Source organism: Drosophila sechellia, chromosome X, assembly GCF_004382195.2.
Source record: "Drosophila sechellia strain sech25 chromosome X, ASM438219v1, whole genome shotgun sequence".
NCBI lineage: Eukaryota > Metazoa > Arthropoda > Insecta > Diptera > Drosophilidae > Drosophila > Drosophila sechellia.
In genome coordinates, this window is record NC_045954.1 from 12851137 (window position 1) to 12873917 (window position 22781).

The 22781-nt window shown below is 41.4% G+C and overlaps 4 protein-coding genes across 5 annotated transcripts; 2 read left to right on the top strand and 2 right to left on the bottom strand.

Moving 5' to 3' along the window:
* Positions 1 to 857: 857 nt before the first annotated feature.
* On the top strand, positions 858 to 3389 carry LOC6618621 (dual specificity mitogen-activated protein kinase kinase 6). The gene is made up of 5 exons (XM_002042844.2): positions 858 to 950; positions 1021 to 1411; positions 1501 to 1633; positions 1696 to 1898; positions 2586 to 3389. The coding sequence occupies exons 1-5, from the start codon at positions 892 to 894 to the stop codon at positions 2802 to 2804; spliced, it is 1005 nt and encodes a 334-aa protein (XP_002042880.1). The 5' UTR covers positions 858 to 891; the 3' UTR covers positions 2805 to 3389.
* A 309-nt stretch (positions 3390 to 3698) lies between these two features.
* On the top strand, positions 3699 to 5010 carry LOC6618622 (probable alpha-aspartyl dipeptidase). The gene is made up of 3 exons (XM_002042845.2): positions 3699 to 4049; positions 4219 to 4779; positions 4895 to 5010. The coding sequence occupies exons 1-3, from the start codon at positions 3949 to 3951 to the stop codon at positions 4953 to 4955; spliced, it is 723 nt and encodes a 240-aa protein (XP_002042881.1). The 5' UTR covers positions 3699 to 3948; the 3' UTR covers positions 4956 to 5010.
* Positions 4992 to 21348, bottom strand: LOC6618623 (chondroitin sulfate glucuronyltransferase). 2 transcript variants are annotated; one of them, XM_032724926.1, is made up of 7 exons: positions 20526 to 21348; positions 20303 to 20338; positions 10256 to 10897; positions 7876 to 8031; positions 7204 to 7806; positions 6648 to 7143; positions 4992 to 6580 (listed from the first exon to the last, which is right to left on the bottom strand). In XM_032724926.1, the coding sequence occupies exons 1-7, from the start codon at positions 20733 to 20735 to the stop codon at positions 6243 to 6245; spliced, it is 2481 nt and encodes an 826-aa protein (XP_032580817.1). In that variant the 5' UTR covers positions 20736 to 21348; the 3' UTR covers positions 4992 to 6242. The 2 variants fall into 2 exon arrangements, with proteins under 2 accessions (XP_032580817.1, XP_032580818.1); XM_032724927.1 differs by lacking the exon at positions 20303 to 20338 and having other exon boundaries at positions 20526 to 21347.
* On the bottom strand, positions 14902 to 18758 carry LOC6618624 (ferritin heavy chain B). Its single transcript, XM_002042847.2, has 2 exons — positions 16934 to 18758; positions 14902 to 16876 (listed from the first exon to the last, which is right to left on the bottom strand). Exons 1-2 carry the CDS (start codon positions 17066 to 17068, stop codon positions 16451 to 16453), a joined length of 561 nt encoding a protein of 186 aa, XP_002042883.1. The 5' UTR covers positions 17069 to 18758; the 3' UTR covers positions 14902 to 16450.
* Positions 21349 to 22781: the final 1433 nt, after the last annotated feature.

A 22781-nucleotide genomic window follows, 5' to 3' on the forward strand; every position in this document is an offset into this window, starting at 1 on the left:
TACAATATTTGTCAGAGGATATTTCCTACAAATATAATATATTTATAATAAAGTTTTTATATACAAATTTGCTGATTCGAGAGACTTGCTTGTTCTTATACATAAAACAATAATATTGGGTCTACCTATTCATTAATTGAATTCTAAATGAATTAGTAAAATTCTAAAACATCGAATTCATAGTCAAACTTGCAACACTAGATATCGAAGACGGAGTGACCAAGTGCTAAAAAAAATCATATATATATACCGAAAATGCAACATATGAGGGGCATCACTGTGATAGAACGTATTAAGTTGTTCCAATAAAGTAATTGTCATAACAAAAATTTAAAGGAAATAAATAAATAGTAAAAAGTAGTTATGAGGAATATTACGAACAACTTTCTAGAAGGCTTACAAAAAGATATAAATATAATCGATACTTAGCTCAATTATCTAAATTTGCTGCAGGTGGAAGCCAATTTATTATCGAGGCACTTCGATTTCTTTGAATGACGATACTACAGCTGCACTCGATGGGATATATCGATAGGACCGTCTACGGCTGGCCAGCGCTAGTGGAAAAGCGAGAAAAACGAGAAGAGAAGCGAAAAGCGATCGGCGAACAGTGCAAAAAGTGCGGAAAGGAAAGCAAAGGCAATAACGAAAGGTTGGGCGGTAAAACCTGGGCCACACGATCCACACCGATCCGATCCCATATCACCGACCCGCATCCAAATCCTGACCTGACCAAATGCGGTAAAAATAGCCGCATCGCATCGCATCCGATTCGCACCGAACCGCCAAGTCTTGCAGAATCCGACAAAAAACATCGAGGAAAGTCGAAGAGAGGATACAAAGCATATAGCATAAGCATATAGGATATAGGATATAGAAGGGCTTAACAAAATGTCCAAACGCCACCGCCTCACGCCCTTTACCATTGCCAAGGAGCCAGAGGCCGCCATGTAAGTCAAAATGGTCAAATCCTGGCCAGAAACGCATAGTGAATTGAACTACATTCGGCAATCCTTTTAGAGTCCCGCCACGCAACCTGGACTCGCGGGCCACCATCCAAATTGGCGACCGTACCTTTGACATCGATGCAGATAGTCTCGAGAAGATCTGCGATCTGGGCCGTGGCGCCTATGGAATCGTGGATAAGATGCGCCATAAGCAAACCGATACGGTCCTGGCCGTCAAACGCATACCCATGACCGTAAATATTCGAGAACAGCACCGCCTTGTGATGGATTTGGACATATCGATGAGATCCAGTGACTGCCCCTATACCGTCCACTTCTATGGAGCGATGTACCGCGAGGGCGATGTCTGGATCTGCATGGAGGTGATGAGCACCAGCCTGGACAAGTTCTATCCGAAGGTCTTCCTCCACGATCTGCGAATGGAGGAGAGTGTGCTGGGCAAGGTCAGCTGGGGAGGATTGGAGGCGGGGCTAATCTTATCGGGCAATCGCCACTATACTACTGCCGTACTACTACTGCCTTTGCTTTACAGATTGCCATGAGCGTGGTCAGTGCGCTGCACTATCTGCACGCTCAACTGAAAGTCATCCATCGGGACGTCAAGCCCTCGAACATACTGATCAATCGGGCCGGTCAGGTCAAGATCTGTGACTTTGGCATCTCAGGTGGGCGGGCATTGGCTCACTTCTTGCCACTGTAATCATGCTAATAATGGATTGACTTTTAGGCTACCTCGTGGACTCCATTGCCAAAACCATCGATGCTGGTTGCAAGCCGTACATGGCGCCGGAACGGATCGATCCCCAGGGAAATCCGGCGCAATACGACATCAGGTCGGATGTTTGGTCGCTGGGCATCGGCATGATCGAAATGGCCACTGGCCGCTACCCGTACGACAATTGGCGAACGCCATTTGAGCAACTGCGTCAGGTGAGTGCCTACATCTGGCTGATAACTGTCACATGAGGGATCTTTAAGATTTTTCCGGACAAAATATATGTTATTTAGACATTTTGGGATTTTAGATCCTAATTGTACAAATGCTACCGATCCGATAATGTATTCCATGTTATCTACATGTAATGCACATTTGGATTTTTTCAATTGTGGTAGCCAAAAGCTTTCAAGATGGTTGAAATTTCTAAAACAAGCCCGGTAAAACTTTGAAAATTAATAATGAATAGGCCGGTTTGATTGTAGCTTAGGTTTCTTCACAGATAATAGTATGAAAAAATTAGTTATAGCCACTTAAAACCAATCATATACGAAACGAATGCTGAGTATTATTATTTCCTACTAATGATTTTGTTAATATTAATGTCAGGAACCAACTTTCATTACATAACTTATTGGGGGCTCACAAATAACTATTAAATAATCTTAATTAAAAATGTAACCACTTGTTCTCAAGCACTTTACACCACAATAAACTCAGAAAAAACAATTAGTAATGTGCCAAGCAGCTGTGGTTATCATTTTGATAACTAAAAAGAACTATTCATAAACTTCGAGTAAATACATACAGAATTAGGCATTATCAGAGGGATTTTGTAACCGATCTAAACCACAAGAGGCATCGTGCGTAATTAAGAACCCATTGTCTTTATTATCTTTTAGGTGGTTGAGGACAGTCCGCCGCGCCTGCCGGAGGGAACCTTTTCGCCGGAGTTCGAGGACTTCATCGCCGTCTGCCTGCAGAAGGAGTACATGGCGCGGCCCAACTATGAGCAGCTGCTCAAGCACAGCTTCATCGTGGAGCACCTGCAGCGCAACACGGACATCTCGGAGTTCGTGGCCAGGATACTGGATCTGCCCGACGCCCAGCCGGCGCAGTAGGTTAATGGCCGGGTAGCTGGTTAATGGTTAACCCATGGCGCCGCCCCCTTAACCCCTCAAGCCGTGCCCGTGCCCGTGTAAATTGCCGCCGTCTTCTTCTAGCATGCATTTCGTACATGTTGTGTGTGTGTCCCCCGTCTGTTTGACAGCAAAAGGAATAAAACTATATGAATGGAGTCCAAGGAAAACCCAAAACAAACCCAACATCAATCAGCAATAAGCGTCAGCTAATCTAAAGATACAAAATGGAAACTGCATAATTATTAATTTAAGTGAGAGAAGCAACAGCAACATAACCGTTACTAGCAAACCTGCAATATGCATAATGCAAAAATCGCCTTGCAACGCTCAAAAATGGATAACCGAACCGTGCCTCCCAGCTGGCGATGCTGCTGATGTCTTGAAGCATAATACCATTTTAATATATATTTTTAAAAGATAATAGCTTAGTCAACGAAAAACAAGAACAGAAGCAAGCAAACATTGAATGTAAAAACGTACTAAACTTAAATGATAATTTGTAACTTTTTGAACACCAAAATAGTCGAAAAGAAAGTGTTTATAATTATAATTGTTTAACAAATATATATTACGTAAAATAGCTAATAGCTAAATCCCGTTGTATTCGTATTAGAAACTTTCGTTGCAATTGGTGAAAATCATTGTGATTGGTAGCACAATCTTAAGAATTTCCTTATAATGAAACCAAATTCCCCAGTTAAAATTCAAAAATTGCGCTCGATTCCAGTGCATCGTAAGTGCAACGATGCACCAAATGGAAATCGTATATATGTATATATACATATATATGGTATCGATACCTTTTCATCTGGTATCAGGGTTCCATTGACGTGGAACTCACTACGTGAGTTTCCTATCGATATCGAAGAACTCGCAGATACGCAGAACATATACTTAACACGGCTATGGAGTGGTTAAATTTCTGGAAAATAAACCCCTTTTAAAGGAATTTCGCTCACACCCATGGCTTTGCGGCGCCCTGTGATAAGCTCGCTTGGCGGAGGTACTTGCTCCGATATTTCTGGAGCCCATCCCTAGCGGCTGGCCGTAAAACCCTGATAATCTGGTCGACTGGCTGAACCATCCAGCCCATGCATTGGCCCACGATTAGATTGCTATAGAAATGGTCAGTGCACGGAACCTATTGTTGCTATCCTCGTCGCGCTTGCACGGCCATGGATACTTGGAGCATGCGCGCGCCCAGCTGGAGGATCTCTTCAAGAGGTAGGTGACCATGTCATTGCTATGATCTTAAGGCATTGTAAATCAAAATATGAGAAGATACATTATTACACTTTTGGAACAAAGAGAACATGTATTTTATATTGATAACACAAAGGCAAAATGTGAATTCCTTCTTTGCTAATTGAACAAACCCTCCAATTACTTGCAGTGCCAATGTGAAGACCGTGCTCTTTGTGCCCTACGCTCTGCGGGATCACGACAAGTACACTGCCACTGTGCGGGATGCACTGCAGCCGTGGGGATTCAATGTGGAGGGACTGCACACGAAGCCGGATCGCGAGCAGGCATTGAGGGAGGCACAGGCCATCTTCGTGGGCGGCGGCAACACCTTCGTGCTGCTGCGCTCGCTCTACGAGATGAAGTTGCTCGATCCGATCAGGGAACTGGTGCTCCAGCGTGGATTGCCGTACGTGGGTAGCAGTGCGGGCACGAATGTGGCAACCCGATCCATCCACACGACCAACGACATGCCGGTGGCCTATCCGCCGAGCTTTGAGGCGCTCGCCCTCGTCCCCTTCAACATCAATCCGCACTATCTGGATCCGGAGGCGGGCAGTCGGCACAAGGGCGAGACGCGGGACGAGCGGCTGGAGGAGTTCGTGGCCTACCATGGACTGCCCGTGCTGGGTCTTCGCGAGGGCACCAGTGTCCGGGTTCAGGGCGAGAAGGCCATCCTCCTGGGCGATCGCAATGCCAAGCTGTTCAAAGCGTAAGTACACACTTTCAATCGGTCAATACGGTTTAAATGGGTTCCGTAAGTTTAACTTCTTGGTTTTTTACATTCGAATAACTTTTATGTTGTTCATTAATTCATTATTTTTCAGTGACGGTGGCACTGAGGAGCTAGCACCCCAAGCGGATCTCACCTTCCTGCTGCAGAAATAGCCAAGCAAAACGATCGAATTAAAGAAAACATTGATGTTTATTGTACATATGCACATTCATAATTTGTTTTATTCTGCAATAACAACAATTCCTACACGTAAACAGTACAGATACAGTAGTTGTACACTATGACTAAATGTATAAAAAGTTTGGGTAGAGGGATAAACCCTGACGAGCGTACATGCGAGTACATATATAGCTAATAAATTTTGTAATAAATTAATCGGATTTCCCCTCGTTATCGTAATGATAAGAATTTGACTGGCAGACTTCTTATTCGATGCTAAAACTGATGTGCTGGCAAATGGTCAAATGGATAACATGGATACACTAACAATGGACATCGGCTAAGTGAAACTGGCAAGCACTTAACAATATAATATTTTTTATTTACAATGGGCTTTTTCGTTGGCACAAAAGCCCTGACAATTAGCAATACTTTTGGATTGTTATTTCGTGGGCAAAGTTTCGATAGAACTATGGTTTATATTTTCACCCAGCCGATACTAAGATTTAAGCTTTAACTTTTAAAGAGGAACATAGTCAAAGTAAGCACTCCCCGATTTAGACCAGTTTTTCAACAGCAATTCCTTCTCTTTTTTTTTGGCACACCGTCTTTGAGAGAGCCCATTTAGAGGGATTGTAACACTTTGAGGCAAGGCGGCATCTGGTTATTTGTCGTACAGCCACATCGTTCGTTTCACTTAGATTAGTGTAGTAGTATAACACTTAGCTTAACTAGTCGTTTAAATAGGAGTCAATGGTGCAATGGTGCCTGCGTAACTTACTAGGAATCGTTAATAGAGATATTGTGGCGTATGCTAAGTATTTACATGCGAAAATCGAATGTCTGTTGAATGGCTCGAACAAGTGTCCCACATTTGGCAGCTAACACTACGCTACGTTAATTACTAACTAACCAACTAACTAATTGCTGTCTACCATTTTTGAGCATTGAAAGTTTCACTTTAAAGCAAGCAACAACGGCAATCGCCTAGGCCTAAACACTAAGTTCGGATTGAGATAGGTCCGCTGCTGGTCTTATACTTGGGTCCCAGTCCCACCATCACTTCATTCTGAATAGGATTTAATTTAAGCTTTGGGTGCGAGTATAAGAGTTGGCATGCACACACACACACACACACACACACACACAGAGATTACATTCATTCATTCTGCTCAATCAAACACACGGTCATGTACACAATGGGAATATCTTAAAAAGGAACTGATGATATTACAGGCAGGAGCTGGAGCTGGAGCTGGAAAGGAGCCATCGGATCCCAACTATTTGTGTAGAATACTTTTGTCCTCGTAGCGTATTATGGCGTCGCCGATCTGCTTGCGCGACGCCAGGTGGATGCACTGCTCCCGACCACAGCGTTCCGGCACGATCTGCGGCAGCGTTCCTCCGCGAGACAGATGGTTTCGCACATTCTGGCCGAAGCGCAAATTCGGCTCCACTCCGCGCAGTATATGCACCGAGTGCTGTGCCGCCACGAACATATCGAGGATGCTTTCCACGCCCGGTGGTCGCGTCTCCTCTGCAGGCTGCAGCAGCAGCTTGTCGATGTCCAGGTCGTTGCGTATGATCGGCAGTCCCTGCGGATGTAACAGTTTGCGAGCTGAAGCGGAAGGAGTAGGGAGTAAATAAAAGACCAGTTAACTGGAAAAGTTTCCCCCCTCACTCACCCTGGACATAATCCCGGCTGTAGAAAGCGATCACGTCGTGGTTGTGGCGATCGAAGTAGCCACTGCTCTGGCTCACGTCGCAGGTGTCGCACTCACGGCAGAACTGCGCCCAGCGGCATGGGTACATCTGGAAGCCAATTGGTGCGTACACCTGGAAGCCCTGTATCGTGTTCATGCGCACGCGATTCAGAAAGTCCGCCTTGAAGACCATGCCTGGTGTGGCCAGCAGCACGAGGGATTCGAGGCCCAGCTTGGGCAGTGCCAGATCGGCAACCACCAGACTGAGCAGCTGCCGTGGTCCGTACATGGAGGCGTGCAGCAGCCAGCTCTGCGGATCCACCGGCTCGCTCAGCTGCTCCGGCAGCCGGATGGACACCCAGGCGATCCGGGAGCCATCGGTCTTGTACTTAGATGACAAGTCAAGGGCCAGTGTCTTCAGTGCTTTGAAGGGATCCTCGTCGCCCTTGCTGGGCGAGTTCAGTCGGTACATGAAGATCTACGAGGCGAAAGAGATTACATTATTCTGTCTTCAAATTGTATATGGTTTTGATCTCACCAGCAGCAGAAAGGTGTTGTCCTGGTTTTGCATGCAAATCCTTTCGTACTGTTCCACAAACAGGAAAGCATCCGGCACCTGGTGCTCAAAGGCGGGCACCAACATGGCAATTCTCGTGCTCTCGGTGACGTAGGGCGAGGGAACCACCTCCACGCGACCCAGTGGCTTCACCACCTCAAAGCTCTTGACCACGAGCCGGCGGCTGCGACCCGATCCCTCCTGCAGATTTAGATGCAGCTGGTAGTCCATGCCGCGTGTGGCATCGAACTTCCGATAGGCACTGTGCAGGCTGTGGTAACTCAGGCGCGGATGCTTGAGTGCGGCATATTGTAGTGCTATCTCCAGGACCTTGGCAAAGTCCAGCGCCTCGATTCGCGACAGCGTCGCCACCGCATGCTCCGCATTGCCGTTGGGCAGGAAGCTGTGCGTCCCGTTGAGCAGCTGCCACGTGAGGATGTCGTGTCGCGTCTCCGGCGCACTCGGTGGCGGCACGCCCAGTGGCCACCGGATCTCGAGAATCTTGTTCGATATACTCCCATTGGCAATCCGGTACGACTTCTGCTCCAAAGCATAGCCCCGCTCCTGCACCTTCTCCAGGTGGTGCTGCAAACCAATGGGTTTTCAATATTGATAATCATGCGATTTCAAGTTGATAAATGTTTATTGGCATACCTTGGAGTAGTAGGCATGCAGTCGGTAGAAGTCCTCCGGCATCTGGACGGGATACACGGTGCTGGCATTGCGAAAGGCCTCCTCCTTGGCCAATTCGCTGAATTCGCGATGACGACGGTTCGTCGCATCCAAGGCGTAGCTAAATTGCCGCATGCCCTGCAAGTCAATAAAGATACAGATACATATAGTTGGAGTTGAACATGGTCATGGGCATGGGCATGGTCAAGGTCAGGTTCAGGGCCAACGCTCGATGCCGTGGAAGGAAAGTCGGGCCATGGATCCCACGGCTGGAGCAGTGCCACATGCTCGCAACAAGCGATCCCTTTTACGATCCATAAAATAAAAGGAACGAGCATAATTAAATTAACAATGTCGCGCTAATGGAACAAAGATCTCCCATTCGATCGCGGATTTGCCCACATCTTTGGCACTTCTCCATTTGGAGCATTTTTAATTGGCCCGCGCACATTAATCAATGCCCGAGCGAATTGCAGCTTTTGAAGACGCCGTTCGGCAAACTCTTTGGGCCAGTTAATTAAGCGAAACACACTTGCATATCTCCGTTTTTATTGAGACAGCTGCAGTCGAAGCAATAACATTCAGCAAGCCTTTATAAATGAAGGAAAATGTTTAATCAATAAAACAAAATATGCATTTGGATATGGATTCAACAATTAATATTGAACTTTGGTTTAAATAAACCAAACTATTGCACAGGCTACATAATTCAAAATAACAATCAAATGAGTGTTATGCTTGAAGATTGAAAATAGTTGACAATGTTTACCTAATGGTCTGTTTTTTCCTCAGAAAGATGACTGAATAAACACTACATTTCAGCTGAAACATACAACTCATGGCTGGAACTACTGTGGCATTATAATCACCACAACTAAGCATTTTTTCTGCAGATACCACCGCACATAGGACATAAATCATTCCATGCTGCCGCAGCGCATAAATAAAATCCAATCCAAACAAACCCAGCAATCGAAATCAAACGAAAGCAAAACTAACATCTCAACGGAAAAAGTTCCATTTACTCACGGTTGTGTTCGACTGTTTATGCAAAAATAAGCTGCGTGTTCATATAAACAGGGCTATAATCAGAAATGATAATGAGCAAGACACACCCACCTGTACTTTCGATTAGCGAAAGTACGGTGTTTAGTACTTGTATTAGGGGGAAAAAAAGATACAGACTAATAAATTAGTGACTTTATTAAATTGTTGGTTTCCCACATTAATAAAATAGATTGTATAAACTGAGAATGCAATTCCACGGCCCCAAAAAGGTTCACTCCCATCTATAAGTTTGAATAAGATACTAATAAGTATCTTAAGATGTTCGTCAAGTGGCTCTCAAACTGTCACGACTCGAAAGTTAACATTCACAGCTTACCCGCCCAGTTCCACGCCCCCCCCTACTGGCCGGCAAAGAAATTCTTGTGTTGCTACTTGGAAATTAAATAAACTGTGTTGTCCATCAACTGAGTGATTTTGGTCTTGCTCTGAATTTGGTTACTCATCCAGATCTTTGCGAACAGAGGCGTGCGAATTTCAGAGGCTGGGGATTAAGTCTTAAGATTATACATAGCCTATGGTATTTACCTAATGCAATAAAAATATTAATAATATAATTTATTGTTATACAAAAAACTAAAAACAGGTCAACTAGACATAATTAATAAATATTTCAGATGAAAGCCTTAGCTAAACACTGTAAATACCAAATTATACCATTAGCTTTAATGAAATGTACATATATATATAAGGGATAAAGCACAAATAAATTAAAATTAAAAAATTAATATAATTTATTTAATATAAGAACCCCCTTTTCAAACATCCAATACGCCACTGGGCTGAAAAGTACTTTGCTTGCTGGTGCTTTGCTCTCATTTTTCTCGCCTTTTCAGGGTCAATGTGCAGCAGTGTTGGTTAAGTTTTCGTTACAAAAGCAAAGCTAAAATATTTATTTTTTTTAACTGCATATTTATTGCATTTATTGGTCTAATTCAATGGAGAACTATTGTTCGGTGTAATTGTTTTACATTTGAACAAATGTCAAACTGCTTTTTTATTTTATTGCTCAAGCGTACTGATTTGAGAAAACAACCGAACCGGTATCTCTGGCACTTTGTATCAATGAACTGACTTTTTTTTTCGGCCAAAGATCAAGATACATTTGTTTGAATGTCTGCTTCGTCTGTGTGTTTTTTTTTACTCAACAGCAAATTGTTTAAATAGGGCGCTCATTGATTTCAGCACGAAAAGATTTTGAGAAAGCGTAAATAGAAGATAGAGATCTAATCGAGTCATTCACCAATAAATTGCACATGCTTCAATCATTTCTATCGGAGATCGACGACTCACTCACCTGAAAGCTCTCCTGGCAACCAGCCACCCGACTGGCGTACTTGACGCACCGCCCGATGTTGACACTGTGGTCATTGGTGCTCCCGATCCGGACGCAGCGCTCCAGGTTGTTGCGCATCTTGCGGATGACGCTGCTGCTGAGCAGGATGCCCGCCTCCAAGGAGCAGTAGTTGCGGTCACTGGCCCCGGGTGCCTCCTCCTCGTTCGACTGGCCATCGGCGGAGGCACCGCCACCGGCAGGATCCAGGCCGATGCGGGCGCCACCCATGTACAGGTCAAAGGTGATGCTCATGTGGTAGAGCAGCTTCACCAGTTTGCGCGCATCCACGTAGACGGTGTCGGGCACCAGCAGAAAGTAGTCGTACTCATCCAGATAGTTGTCCGCAATATACTTGACCACGTGGAACGGCCGGCGGCTCTCCTGCGTGTCCGTGAATCCCACGATGTTCTTCAGCTTGTAGTTGGTCTTCACACTGTCCGCGTAAATGAAGAACTTGATCTTGTTCACCAGATGGGCGGTGGTGCGGTTGAAGGCAGTCGCATAGGTGTTAATGTGCTCCTGCGAGGTCATCACCCCGATGAAGAGCTTCTCCCGGATACCCAGCTCTGAGGAGTAGTAACGCGGTCGAATCACATTTTTCACCTGCAAGAAGGAAAATAAATTAATTAAAATTATTAGGAAACAAGAGCATGAGAAAATCTGAAGGCCCTCCATTTCCGGAGTGCCCTGATCTTGAAAACATCTCCCATGATTTGGTATGCATAAATTCCTGATATCTAAGTGGATCGATCTGTGGGCAGGGGATCAGTTCTAGAATTACACCGCATTCTACGTGACTTCGTTTGAAAAGCGAGTTTATTTTTAAAACGAACTGGATGCCTCGTGATATAGGAGAGGCTTCAATTTCCAACCACGATACGAGAGGATTGAAGATCATCCACCAATTCCAATTAGAAATATGAGTAATACTATCTCCTGATATTCACCTGCCTATTTTTAGCCGCTGACATGCACTCCAAAGCGTATAAAGTGCGTTAAGGGTCTTTTATCTGCCCAATTACATCTATATTCCTCCACGCTTAAGCACTCAAAACGACGGACTGGTAAAGCGACTCTTCTCGAGTGGCTCCAATTTTTCGTTGGCCACTTGAGGGCACATTTTAATTCTTTTCCTTTACGATTAGATGACTGTCCAAAGTTTGCCAGGCAGCACGATGACGAGGTATTCCCCCACCTCGAGTAGCTATTTTATCCACTATCTTGTATAATAATAAAACAAAAATACCCATTGCGTTTCCCAGAATGCCTAGATACAGTGATAATAACGTCAGGTCTTGGATTTAATACTACCATGTGATTCCAGAAGTTGACAACTAGATTCTTCGGGAACGTCGAAAGAATATTTATTATTATTTGTCATGCCTTAAGAAGCCACATGTGACTTGTCCTTATTAAGCTGCCTTTCTGTCATTTAATATTTAAATTAAACTAAATTAAATTCAACTTTCGATAAGCTTTGCATGAAAAACATAGTTTACAGATTTTATATTTTACTTGTATGATGTACTTTTGAATATTTCAACATTTTGTATGGCTTTTTAAAGCATTCACCTCCATAAAACTGCTATAAACAAATACTCACTTAATTTATAGCACCAAATCTTCGAATTTAATGGAATATAAGTATGGCCAGAATTTCGTGGAACTTCAGACTTTTGTGACTCACTGTGCCAGGTAATTTTTTACATTTTTTTTTTTTTTGAATTGAAACAGGTACAAATTCGTAAACACACTTTTGCTGCCGTTTAAGTGGGCGGTTGGCCGTCCTTCGCCATTTGCATGTATGCCAAACCTAACCGGGTAATTTACGTACTGGCCATCTTAACCCAAAGAGATGCGTGCAAGGTGGCCGGCCACTCCTCCCGATGCTCCCATCCGCCAGGCCAGTGACTGCACCTTGGCTGCCAACGGAGCTCGTCGAATAAGCAATTGCCCATATGTGCAAGCACTTTGAACCAACTCGCCGTGTTATTTTGTGCTTTTATTTTTTATTTTTTTAAATTATGATTCTACACAATCCGTTTGTTTCAAAAACCTACAAAATTCTGAAAATGTAACCTGCAGAGGTAGAGTGTCGCCAATAGTTGCTGGCCCAATAAGCTAGCAATTATCAGTGATTAGATTATCTTAATTCATATATTAGCACAGAAAGAAATCCAATGCCATATGCAATTCGTATTTCTATACACTAAATACTTAAATAATCATTTATGGTAAGAAAAATAATTACTTTAACATGTTCCTTTATGTTTTGTATCATTATGCATGAAAATTCACGTAAATTTCCCACTTTTCTTTGCCAATTTTTTTTCTCCGTGCTAAGCCAATCAAATCGATCGAGAAAAGCCATTTGAGTTGCGATTTAATTGAATTGCAGGCAGTGCAGTGGCGAGTATCTCGCATAGTGTAGTTTCCTATGCAATCGCTGCCCACTTAATGGCTCCATGTGGTGCTTTAATTACCGCGCTGGGGTTGCAGCTTGATCCCCCGATCCGCAGTGGATCGGTTCAAGATCTGACCTTGCGCCAATACCACAGATACGCCCGCTGACTAAATGGGCGGGGGATTGGGGCAGATCTGGGGAGGATTGGACGCACACGCACATTTGCCAATCATCAAATGTGTAAATATCGCCGAAAGATAAACCACGGGTAAAAATAACACAGCGAAAAAAAAAAAAACACAACATCCATTTGGGCTAAGATCGCTCTCGAGATCTGTGTTTGTTCGCTTGGATATTTTGTAGCGTTTTTGGGTAAATAAAAATGCTTTCCTAAATATGAATGATGCATGGGAAATTCAGTGAATACAGTGCTTTCATCATTTTAACATCGAAACAGTGGTCGCTTTTTGCTATTTTATTAAGAAAGCGATTCGAAAAAGTGCTGGCCAATTTGAACATAAATATAAATAGTTGAAATAAATAGTTGCAACTTAAATTCAAACCACTTCTTGCTTGGTATGTTCGTTGTTTCCAGAATACCTTTTAACTCCTACATCTATTCAGAATTTCTTATAGATATGATTAAATTGAACCAATGTATCTGGCTATTTCTACAATATTGCCGGCTTTTGGCAACAAGGCCATGCCTGGCATAAATGTGATTCACTAAAAGGTTTCTTCACCTGAACAATGAGTTCGCATCTTGGATCCAAATTCCCCAAATCCACATTCACCTGAACATGAACCACACATTTTCGCTTGAAATCGTTTATAAATTTTCCCGCCAGTGGATAAATTTCCGCCATAGATCGAGGAAATCTTTTGGGGCACGTGGTCCAACACATTTTGGTATATGGCACAAAAGTTGAGTTATCAAAACAAAAAAATAGTAAAAAACGCTCCCAACAGCCTTGTGACGTAATATGACAACAACGGAAGTGGAAAAAGGTGCTAAGAGGAGTATATTTATTGACGACCAGAACCAACCAACTGGCTAAACTTCTTATCGATTGTGCTGCCTTATCAGAAGATAGATATGGCTAAGACGATGTCACCGTGCTCCAACTGGAATGGGAGCAAAAGCCATTTCCAATTTCAATTTCCATTCCACAAAATTTAATTAAATACCAAGCACACACACATATAGGGCATATAGGGCCCAACTCTTTCGTCAGATAAATAAGAAATTGCGCCATTGACAATCTATGTTAGCCTGGATATATCGACGTGATAAATACGACCAAAATATGATTTAATTAACTAGAAAATGTAGTATAATAGTAAGCCTCTTTGTTAAGAATCGAGTTGTTTATAATATCATAACTAACGATCCAATAAAATCTTTCCATATAGTAAATCATATTATTTACGGGCAGTGTCGCTTTCCAACTATGAATGAAAAATATACGACTACCTCTTAAAATGTTTAATATATTACAATCCAACAATAAGCAATTTGCTTGAATACCCATCGAAGCAAGTTAAAATATTCTAGCATGGAGGAAATCGAACCAATTATCTCACGGATGTTTAGATGGTTTGGTAAACTCTGTGGAAGTGACAAGAATTGGCTTCACTTTCGGCCCGATGAATCACTTGGCAGGTTCAACTTGAACTTAGGACGCGATAAATGTTTACAGTGATTATATGGCCCTCGTCGTCGTCGGCTTTGGGTGTAATAAATCTCCAGATAGCCCAGTGTGTGTATTATTTTATAAGGCCGACTACTTAAGGTGTGTTTGCTTTTTTAAGCGCAGTGTAATGCGTCGCATGGTTTTCATCTGGAGCGAGTGAGCCACTTTAATACATGGGTTAATTCAAAAATGGACTAAGTAAATATTGTTTTTTTCACTGATTGATTTTAGTTTTAAGCAAACTTGATTCATTAACTCAGCCATTCGATTTAAGTGATCTATTAGTTGTTGTGCTGCCGGCAGCATTATAAATAATTCAATTACTACACCATTTAATTGCAATTGAATTATTTAATCAGTTTATTCTATTAGATGCTCTCAAAACGAGCTTAATACGCAATTTTGTGTTTCTACCAGATACATTCCTATTAGTTTGGCCATGTATCTTTTTGCAACTATTACTTACGGCTTACAAGTTCTTATTTACAATTGACCTTTAGTCATTTGGTTGAAGACGTCACGGAACCGCATTCAAAATCAATTATTTAAATTAACAACGGATCGGCTATTGGCTACCCCTCGGTAATTGTTTCAATTATCAATCGAATCGCAAGTGGATTTTAATTACAGGTTCGTGGTTTTATAGCTCAAATGAACGGCTCTCAGGGTATCGATAACTCGAGTAATGTCTAACAGCATTACCTCCACTCAAATTGATGTGATTTAGTTACTAAAAAGACGATATAATAAAACATAAGTGTACAAGGGTGTAACTTAAGACTCAATTCAAAATGAAACGATTTATAATGCGGGTGTTTAAGATCTTTAAGATCTAAACTAGGGCTTATATTGACAGATCTAGAGGCGACACCTTTGCATCGTCACAAGTGATATACAGACCCATATGCATGGCATACGGATCAGGTACATATATAGCACATACATATATACATATATGCAGCATATGGGCAGCTGGCAATCTCGCAACTCTAGGCTTTTCACATTTCCAGCTGCAAATTGTATTGGATTGGACAGAAATCTTAATTGGGACAAGTACGCCGTCGACCAGACACCGAGTTTTTCTAACGCCCGCACGCCGGGGGAGGATTACTACTACTACAGATCGTCTGGTCTGGTCTGGTCTAGTCCGCAGCTTATGGCAATTTATTGGGGCCGCATCTGTATCGCACTGTATGTATGTACAGTCTGCCTTCGTATGAATGCCTCCGAACCTCAGACTTTAGACCGGAAATGCGACGCGCTTTTCAATTAAGCCCCGCCAAGATCTTACCATTCAGTTCAGCATTCAGTTCTGAATGACGATCCCTGCGATCTGGGTGAGTTCGCTGGCCAATGTGGGAATGCCCCACAAACTCCCAGGGGGGATCATGATTTCGGAGATTAGATCGGGCAAAATTTAATTCGATTTAGTACCATGTTTCGAAACACTGCACTTATTTCGCATTTTATTAAACAATCCCATTCTATGTAACTAAATGAATTAGTTACTATCTTTGACGTGTCTTGCCGACTGCCACGATCCCAATCTATATAGATAACCTATTAATACGTCACAAATGCTTATCGTATAGACCAACTGCTTCATCGTCAAGTTCCAAGTGTTTTATTATATAATGGGTAGAACAAATGTAGTTTAATGTCAGGCTTCTTTTAACTTTTATCTTTATAGATTCCAGATTAGCATCATCTAACAGAAATATTGAGTCATTTGATTACAAACCGATTGACAACACTGATCAAAGGAGAAGTGCTATCCAATACTATCCACTATGGTCCAACTAAAGGGTTATCAGATGGGTTTAGCTGTTGATTTCGTGGAGCTTTGTTTTTGGACTCAGTTTCGGTGTCGATTTCAATTAGAATCTTGCGAAACTTTTGGAGCCGATAAGCGAGTTTATTTATAGAGTTAGTTTTACGCCAGCCACCTGATAATGTGGCAGCAAAATCGGCCACAAAACGAATCTTTACTAAACACACACATGGGTCCGCCAATTATAATACGCATTCTTCATCGGATGGTGGTCCATTTTGGGGTATTCATTTCGCAGGATGCATGCCGCTGCCCATATACTTGTCGAACAGGAACTCGCCCACCTGGTTTTGCGCCTTCTCCAATTGGCTGATATAGTCGGCGAGGATCTTCTGGCCATCCACTTGCTCCTGCAGGAAGTTGGCCTCGATGAAATCGCAGAGATTCGGATCCGCTTCCTTGCCAGCCAGGGCGTGCAAGTCGAGCAGATGCTTATTGACCTCCAGTTCCATTTTCATTGCGTGCTTCAGTGCATCCAAGCTGTTGGCGAAACAGGGCAGCGGCTGTGGTACACTGCTCAAAATGATAAGACCACCCCGCTTGTTCATGTACGTCATGATCTTCTCCGCGTGTTCCCGCTCCTCAGCGCTCGCCTTCAGGAAGAATCGGTGCATTCCGGGCGAACTGATATCGGAGCGATCGAAATGGTAGGCCTACGGGGGATTGGACGCATAGTACGTACATATATATTCCCTATTGGGAAACCTTACCATGGCCAGATACTGGTGGGATGCCTTCAACTCCATGTTGATCTGGTCGTTTAGCTTCTTCTCGCAACTTTTGGCGAAGTTCTGACGCATCAGCATGCACATGTGGCGCCGAATGTCGCGGAAGCACCACGCCATGTCTTTGCTTCTTTTTGAATTTTATTCTATTTTTTTTTTTGTATTTTTTTTTTATTTTGAAAATTTGGAAACCTATACAATTTGGAATTGAAAGTCAAAACACAAACAGTATGTCTAAAAGGCAACTGGGTCGGTTCGGACAGGTGTCGATGGATCGGATACGATCCATCTAGGTTCGTCCATTGATCTCATCTCCACATAACCAAATATCCAGATCTCCGCATCGATCTCCATCGCCATCTGAAGGAGGTGGTGATCCGCCGTTCGGACGGCCAAAAAACGACGGGTTGCAGTTCAAAGTGCTGCCGGCTCTGATTTCACTTAACTTCCACTTAGCAATAGTGTGTACACAATCTCTCACTCGGTTCGTTCGCATCTATATACGTACGTACGTATAGCTTATAGATACAGATACATATGTATATAGTTAAATATCTGTGTCCAGAAATGTTTGCTTTAACTTCAACAAGTACACACGAACACGGACAAACTAAGTAAACGCAGTTATTGTCTTTTATTAAGTGAATGGAAGACGACTTTTGTCCGAGTTTTGTATAAACTTGTTATACCCTTTCTCACAGGGTATTGAATCATTTTCCCCCCAAAATATTGCTGATACAGAAAATTACTACAGCCAATGCAGGTTAAAATAAAAAATTTAATTTATTAAAGGATAGAAAACATACCATCATATTTTGTATTTCCAATTAAATGCTTTCGTATAGGGTATGGAAAATGTAAATATCCCTAAGTCGGAGTTTCCAAAACATTTTCTATGAACATCCAGGTGGTCAAAACTACCCGCACTTTACTACAAACATCCACTCATTACGCACTTTAAAAGACCAACAAAGAAATGGTGACTCTTGAGCCATGTGCGCCCCATAAAAAGGCAATAATAAAGATATAAGTGGTCATTTTCATCGACACACAGGAAAACGAAAAAAAAAAAAACCATATAGGAGTTATGCAAATCATCGTTGAACTGAACAAAAAACAACCGAAAAAAATAGCAAACATTTTTAGATGAGTCTTCACGTTTTTTTCTAGCATTATGAAACAATTTGACCTATGATTGTGATTAAATAATATACACTTATTAAGTGAACGATGGCATATGATCTTGTATGTTTGTAGAGGCAATTAACATGTTTAGTTCATTATGACACAGGTTTAGTCGCAATAAAAATGAAAATAATTATCTTATTCAATATTTAAGTGGCGAATGGAAAATGTTTAGAAAATTTCTAGAATTTGTAACTGCTCGATAAGAAGATTAAAGTTCTATAAGTACTTAAGCATATTGAATTTCAAGAAAATCCACATCGGAACTCAGTTAAATTTTAAATTCCACTCCCGTAATGCCGACAAGATTTTAATTTGGACAAGTGTGACAACTTCGGCGACACTTTTACATCACCTCCAAAATAATGGCAACAATCCAGTTTGCAGTGTCATAAAAACGTTCAACAAATTATTAACATTAAATTAAGCTGCGGCGTCACAAAAAAATTATATACATTCGACGTGTTAAACAAAACTCAAACGTCAGCATATGAGGTAAAGGAAAAAAATCCAACATAATTTGCTGAACATGAGGTCAAAAATAGCGTACGGCATACGAAAATATTTAATCGATTTGAGCTATTGTCGGCATGATGCTCTTTCAAAGGGCATACAACTTGTTCTAAAAATTAACTAAATTAAAATAAGTATACTAAGAAAAAAAAACATCAAATTGTCTGCATATAAATCAATTTTGGAAATTTGTACCATCTCCATTTTTGTATAAATATAAGTTGCTAAAATATTTATTATATCTTAAAGCGTATTTCCGGCTCGACTATTTCAGAATATCACGTGTTTCTTTGCGCACATTTTTCGATTCAATTAATTGTGCCTTCGATCGCCGTCGCAACATACGAATAATTTACAATACATACGAACGGAGTATCAGTTAACATTCATTTACTTTTTGCTGCTGGTCATAATTTCCAATGCGTTTATTTATTTAAATTTTAATTTACAAGCACCCGATCGTGTGGAATTTACAGTCGCAGTGCATGAAAACTGTGAAATACGATCATCAAACGGGGAAATGAGGGCGGGAAAATTTGAGAACTTTCCACAAGACACGCTAGAGTAAATAAAAATTCAAAGGTTTTGGCGGAATAATTCCAATCGAAGTAATATATACATGTAAACTGATCAAAAATCAATGCAAAATCGAATCGGTCACTGGGCGGGCAACAGGCTTTATAGGCACTGCGGAATGGGTCATTGCACCCGGGAAACACTTTAAGCAACATGTGAAACAAATGTTCGGTGCTAATTACAGTGAAGGTATAACTTGTTGATTGGGCGGTTTCTAGGGAAACTAGATGTCTCATTATGGGACACACGTGTGTTGCCCAGGAAGTGAAGAGGTTTTCAATATGATTCTCATCCTTCGAATATCCATTGGTTGAAGTTTTTAGTATTTCACAGAGCTTGAATGTTGCATCTGGAACAAAATGTATGTTTTAAGAGATTTGCAACAGTCTTATGACATCTTTTAGGTTACTTCTTGAAAACTAGCAATTTTCTATGCTTTCAGAAGGTGTTAAGATGTCTTTAGCTTTGATCAATCCTGGTTAAAGAAATTCAGGGTAGTCGAGTGTGGCGTTCCGGCGATAAGCAGGAAGGTCAATAAAGCCTTATCAGCACTGTCCGTTGTTCGATGATATATGTATAAATATATGTACATACATATATATTCGTGCATATACATATGAGGCATGTGTGGCCAATGCCGTCGACGACTAAACATTTGCATTTTCGTCTACCATTTCACAGAAAGCCAAGGAGGCGCCGCAAATCGAAGCGGATTGCGATTTGAGAAATACAATTTCGTGGATTTGTTTTCCGATTATTCTATTGATTAGACCAGCACGAGCACTCACGCTTTTTACTTAAATCGGTACAACAATGAATCCATTAATAACTTCCGTCTAATAAGCATGCATGGCATTGGAAGCCCCCTGATGAGTTTTACAAATAATCACATACCCATCATTCTTCGGAAACTAGCTTAATGGAACTAAAACTTCAGTTATACTATGTTTTTCGTAACCCCGACAACATTCCAATTGGCTAAAGATTACGATTTAGGGTTAAAATGATCCCAATAATAATTTTAATATTAAATATATTCTCATGCGGAAATGTTAGTGGCTATTATGCAGAGTGTTTTACCGAAAATAAAGCACGATGTTGGATAAATTTCTTCATCTGCAAATCAACAAAGTTGTGAAAATTGTTTAATAAATGAATGAATTGTTTAATATTATATATAATATTCAATATTCAGCGACTATATCAAAAGATACTAAAATAATTTAAAGAACTCCTCCCTATAACGAGCATACTTGTACCGTTATGCATTTCATGGGGCTCTAAACTGGGAACAGTGACTTACCGGCTTCTTGGCCGCCAGCGGCTTGTTAATCAGATTCAAGTGGGGCTCGAATTCCTGGCCGAATCGCTCGATCAGCAGATTCTCGGCGGCCTCCTCGGGACACTCCTCCTCCCAGATGTCCTGCGGAACGTGCCAGCTGAGCAGGAGGCCCAGGAGCAGGCCGATGACGAAGTAGTGATTGCGATTCAAAGCTGTAAAGGGTCTCCGCATGTTTTCCGTGCGCGCTCCGTTTCCGTTCCCACTTGAACTTGACCGTCGGCTGTTCCCAATTCCTGTTCCTGTTCCCGTTCTCGTTTTCAACGCGTGCGAGCGAGATGGCTAATGTCGGGGATGTGCGTGCGAGTGTGCGCGAGCGCGAGGGAGTGCGTGAGAGAGAGCGAGGGAAACAGGAGTCGGAGTTTTGACCAATTTGTCATTTGCACATCTTCGCCCACTTGTTGCTGTTGCTTTCGCCTCTCTCACTCTTCGTTCGTTCTTCTCCTTTCGATCGCCTTTCTCCGGAGCCTGTTTTAATTTATTTTTCTTTCGGTTTCTATTTTGTCGTTTTATTTTTGGCACTTTTCGCCGCTCTCTTTTTTCGGCACGCACTTCTTTAGCAGCTCTCTTTGCGCCTTCTTCACTTCTTTCATTTTCGATACATTTTCACACACTGAAAAAACCGCGCGCTTTCATTACAATCGCTTCCTCTCTTCTATTTACACCAATTTGCGGCAAAATGCGGCGGCAAGGGTGGCGAAAAAAAATAATAAAAAAAAATCGAGCAGTTCAATTCGGCCCGGTTTTCCGCTGCACGCAAAGTAAAAAAGTAAACAACTGAAGTGACCGCCAGTGGTGGTTGTACATCGATTGGTAGGCTCCGCAAACATCGATTGCATCCATCGCTATTTCGTATCGATCTTCGATAGTTGTGGTGTTCACACTGCGAAGTTTTCTGCCATCAACCATTTTAAAAATTAAAAATGCAAAGCCGTTAAGAAAATGTGTGCGACTTAAGTTTATAGAACTTAAGAAAGTATATTAAATATGCAATTGAAAGTTTAGCTTCCGAGTCTTTGGGAAATATCTCCACTCGCAGAGCGTGTTCCAAAATGCACGCTAGACCACCTTAAAGGAAATTTCTTAATGGACATTTCAGGAAAATTAAAAAAAAAAATCAGAAACAGAAAAATTAATCAAAATATTATCCACAGTTTTCCAGAAACTCGCATAACATTGTAAGATGTTTATAGTATTTAAAAATGCCGCCTTCTCCAGCACAAGTAACACAGCCTATCCACGTCAAAAGCCGCTTTATTAACAATAAGATTTAAATATTTATTACTGTGTTTACAGAGTACCATGTTGCACGGTATCTGAAAAGTCTTATAATTTTATTAATTGTTAATTCAATGAGTTTCATTACAATTTGAATAACGGTTTTCAAAGAGATTGCGTTTCTCTGTTTCAACACGTAGCTCAGACAATTTCCATTTTTAAAATAACATTATATCGATATTTCGATAAGAGTGCGATCGGCGGGACATATGAACATTTTTGGCCAAGTTAAAGCCAACTTGAATAGTGAATTTTTTGCAAAAAATTGTTTCCCAGATTTTATGTTAAGAGAAACCGGTATCTCCATCAAAACATTGAAAATAATTATCCAAATATGGAATGTCATATCTCGTTGAGTTTGTTTTTTAAATCCCAATCGATTTGCATTCAAGTTTGGGAATTTTAGGATTTTTCAATTTTTCGCAAATTTTGATGATGGTACCCCTTACAAAAAATGCCAAAATTTGGACCAAAATTTATTTTACAAAATCCGTTCAAAGGTGACAGGAATAGTTAGTATTGGTAACAGGGAGTATAAAATGGTAATTCTTTTTGCTGTGTGGCCAATTTTAGTCGAGTTATACCCAAAAAACCGTTCTTAAATATTTCATTTTTAGGAAAAATGGTTTCCCAGATTTTTTGTTAAATAAAATAATCGGTATTTTGATCAAAACATTAAAAATAATTATCCAAATATGGAATGTCATACCTCGTTGAGTTTGTTTTTTAAATCCCAATCGATTTGCATTCAAGTTTGGGTATTCTAGGTTTTTTCAATTTTTCGCAAATTTTAATATTTTGGAAAAATGGTTTCCCTGGTTTTTTTTTATAAAAAAAATAGTCGATATATTGATTTAAAATTGATTTTTGTATAGACTAAAGAAAACTTGTGCATCTTAGCGCGTGCCTACTGTACTGCGTCTGCACATCAGCACCTTGAAC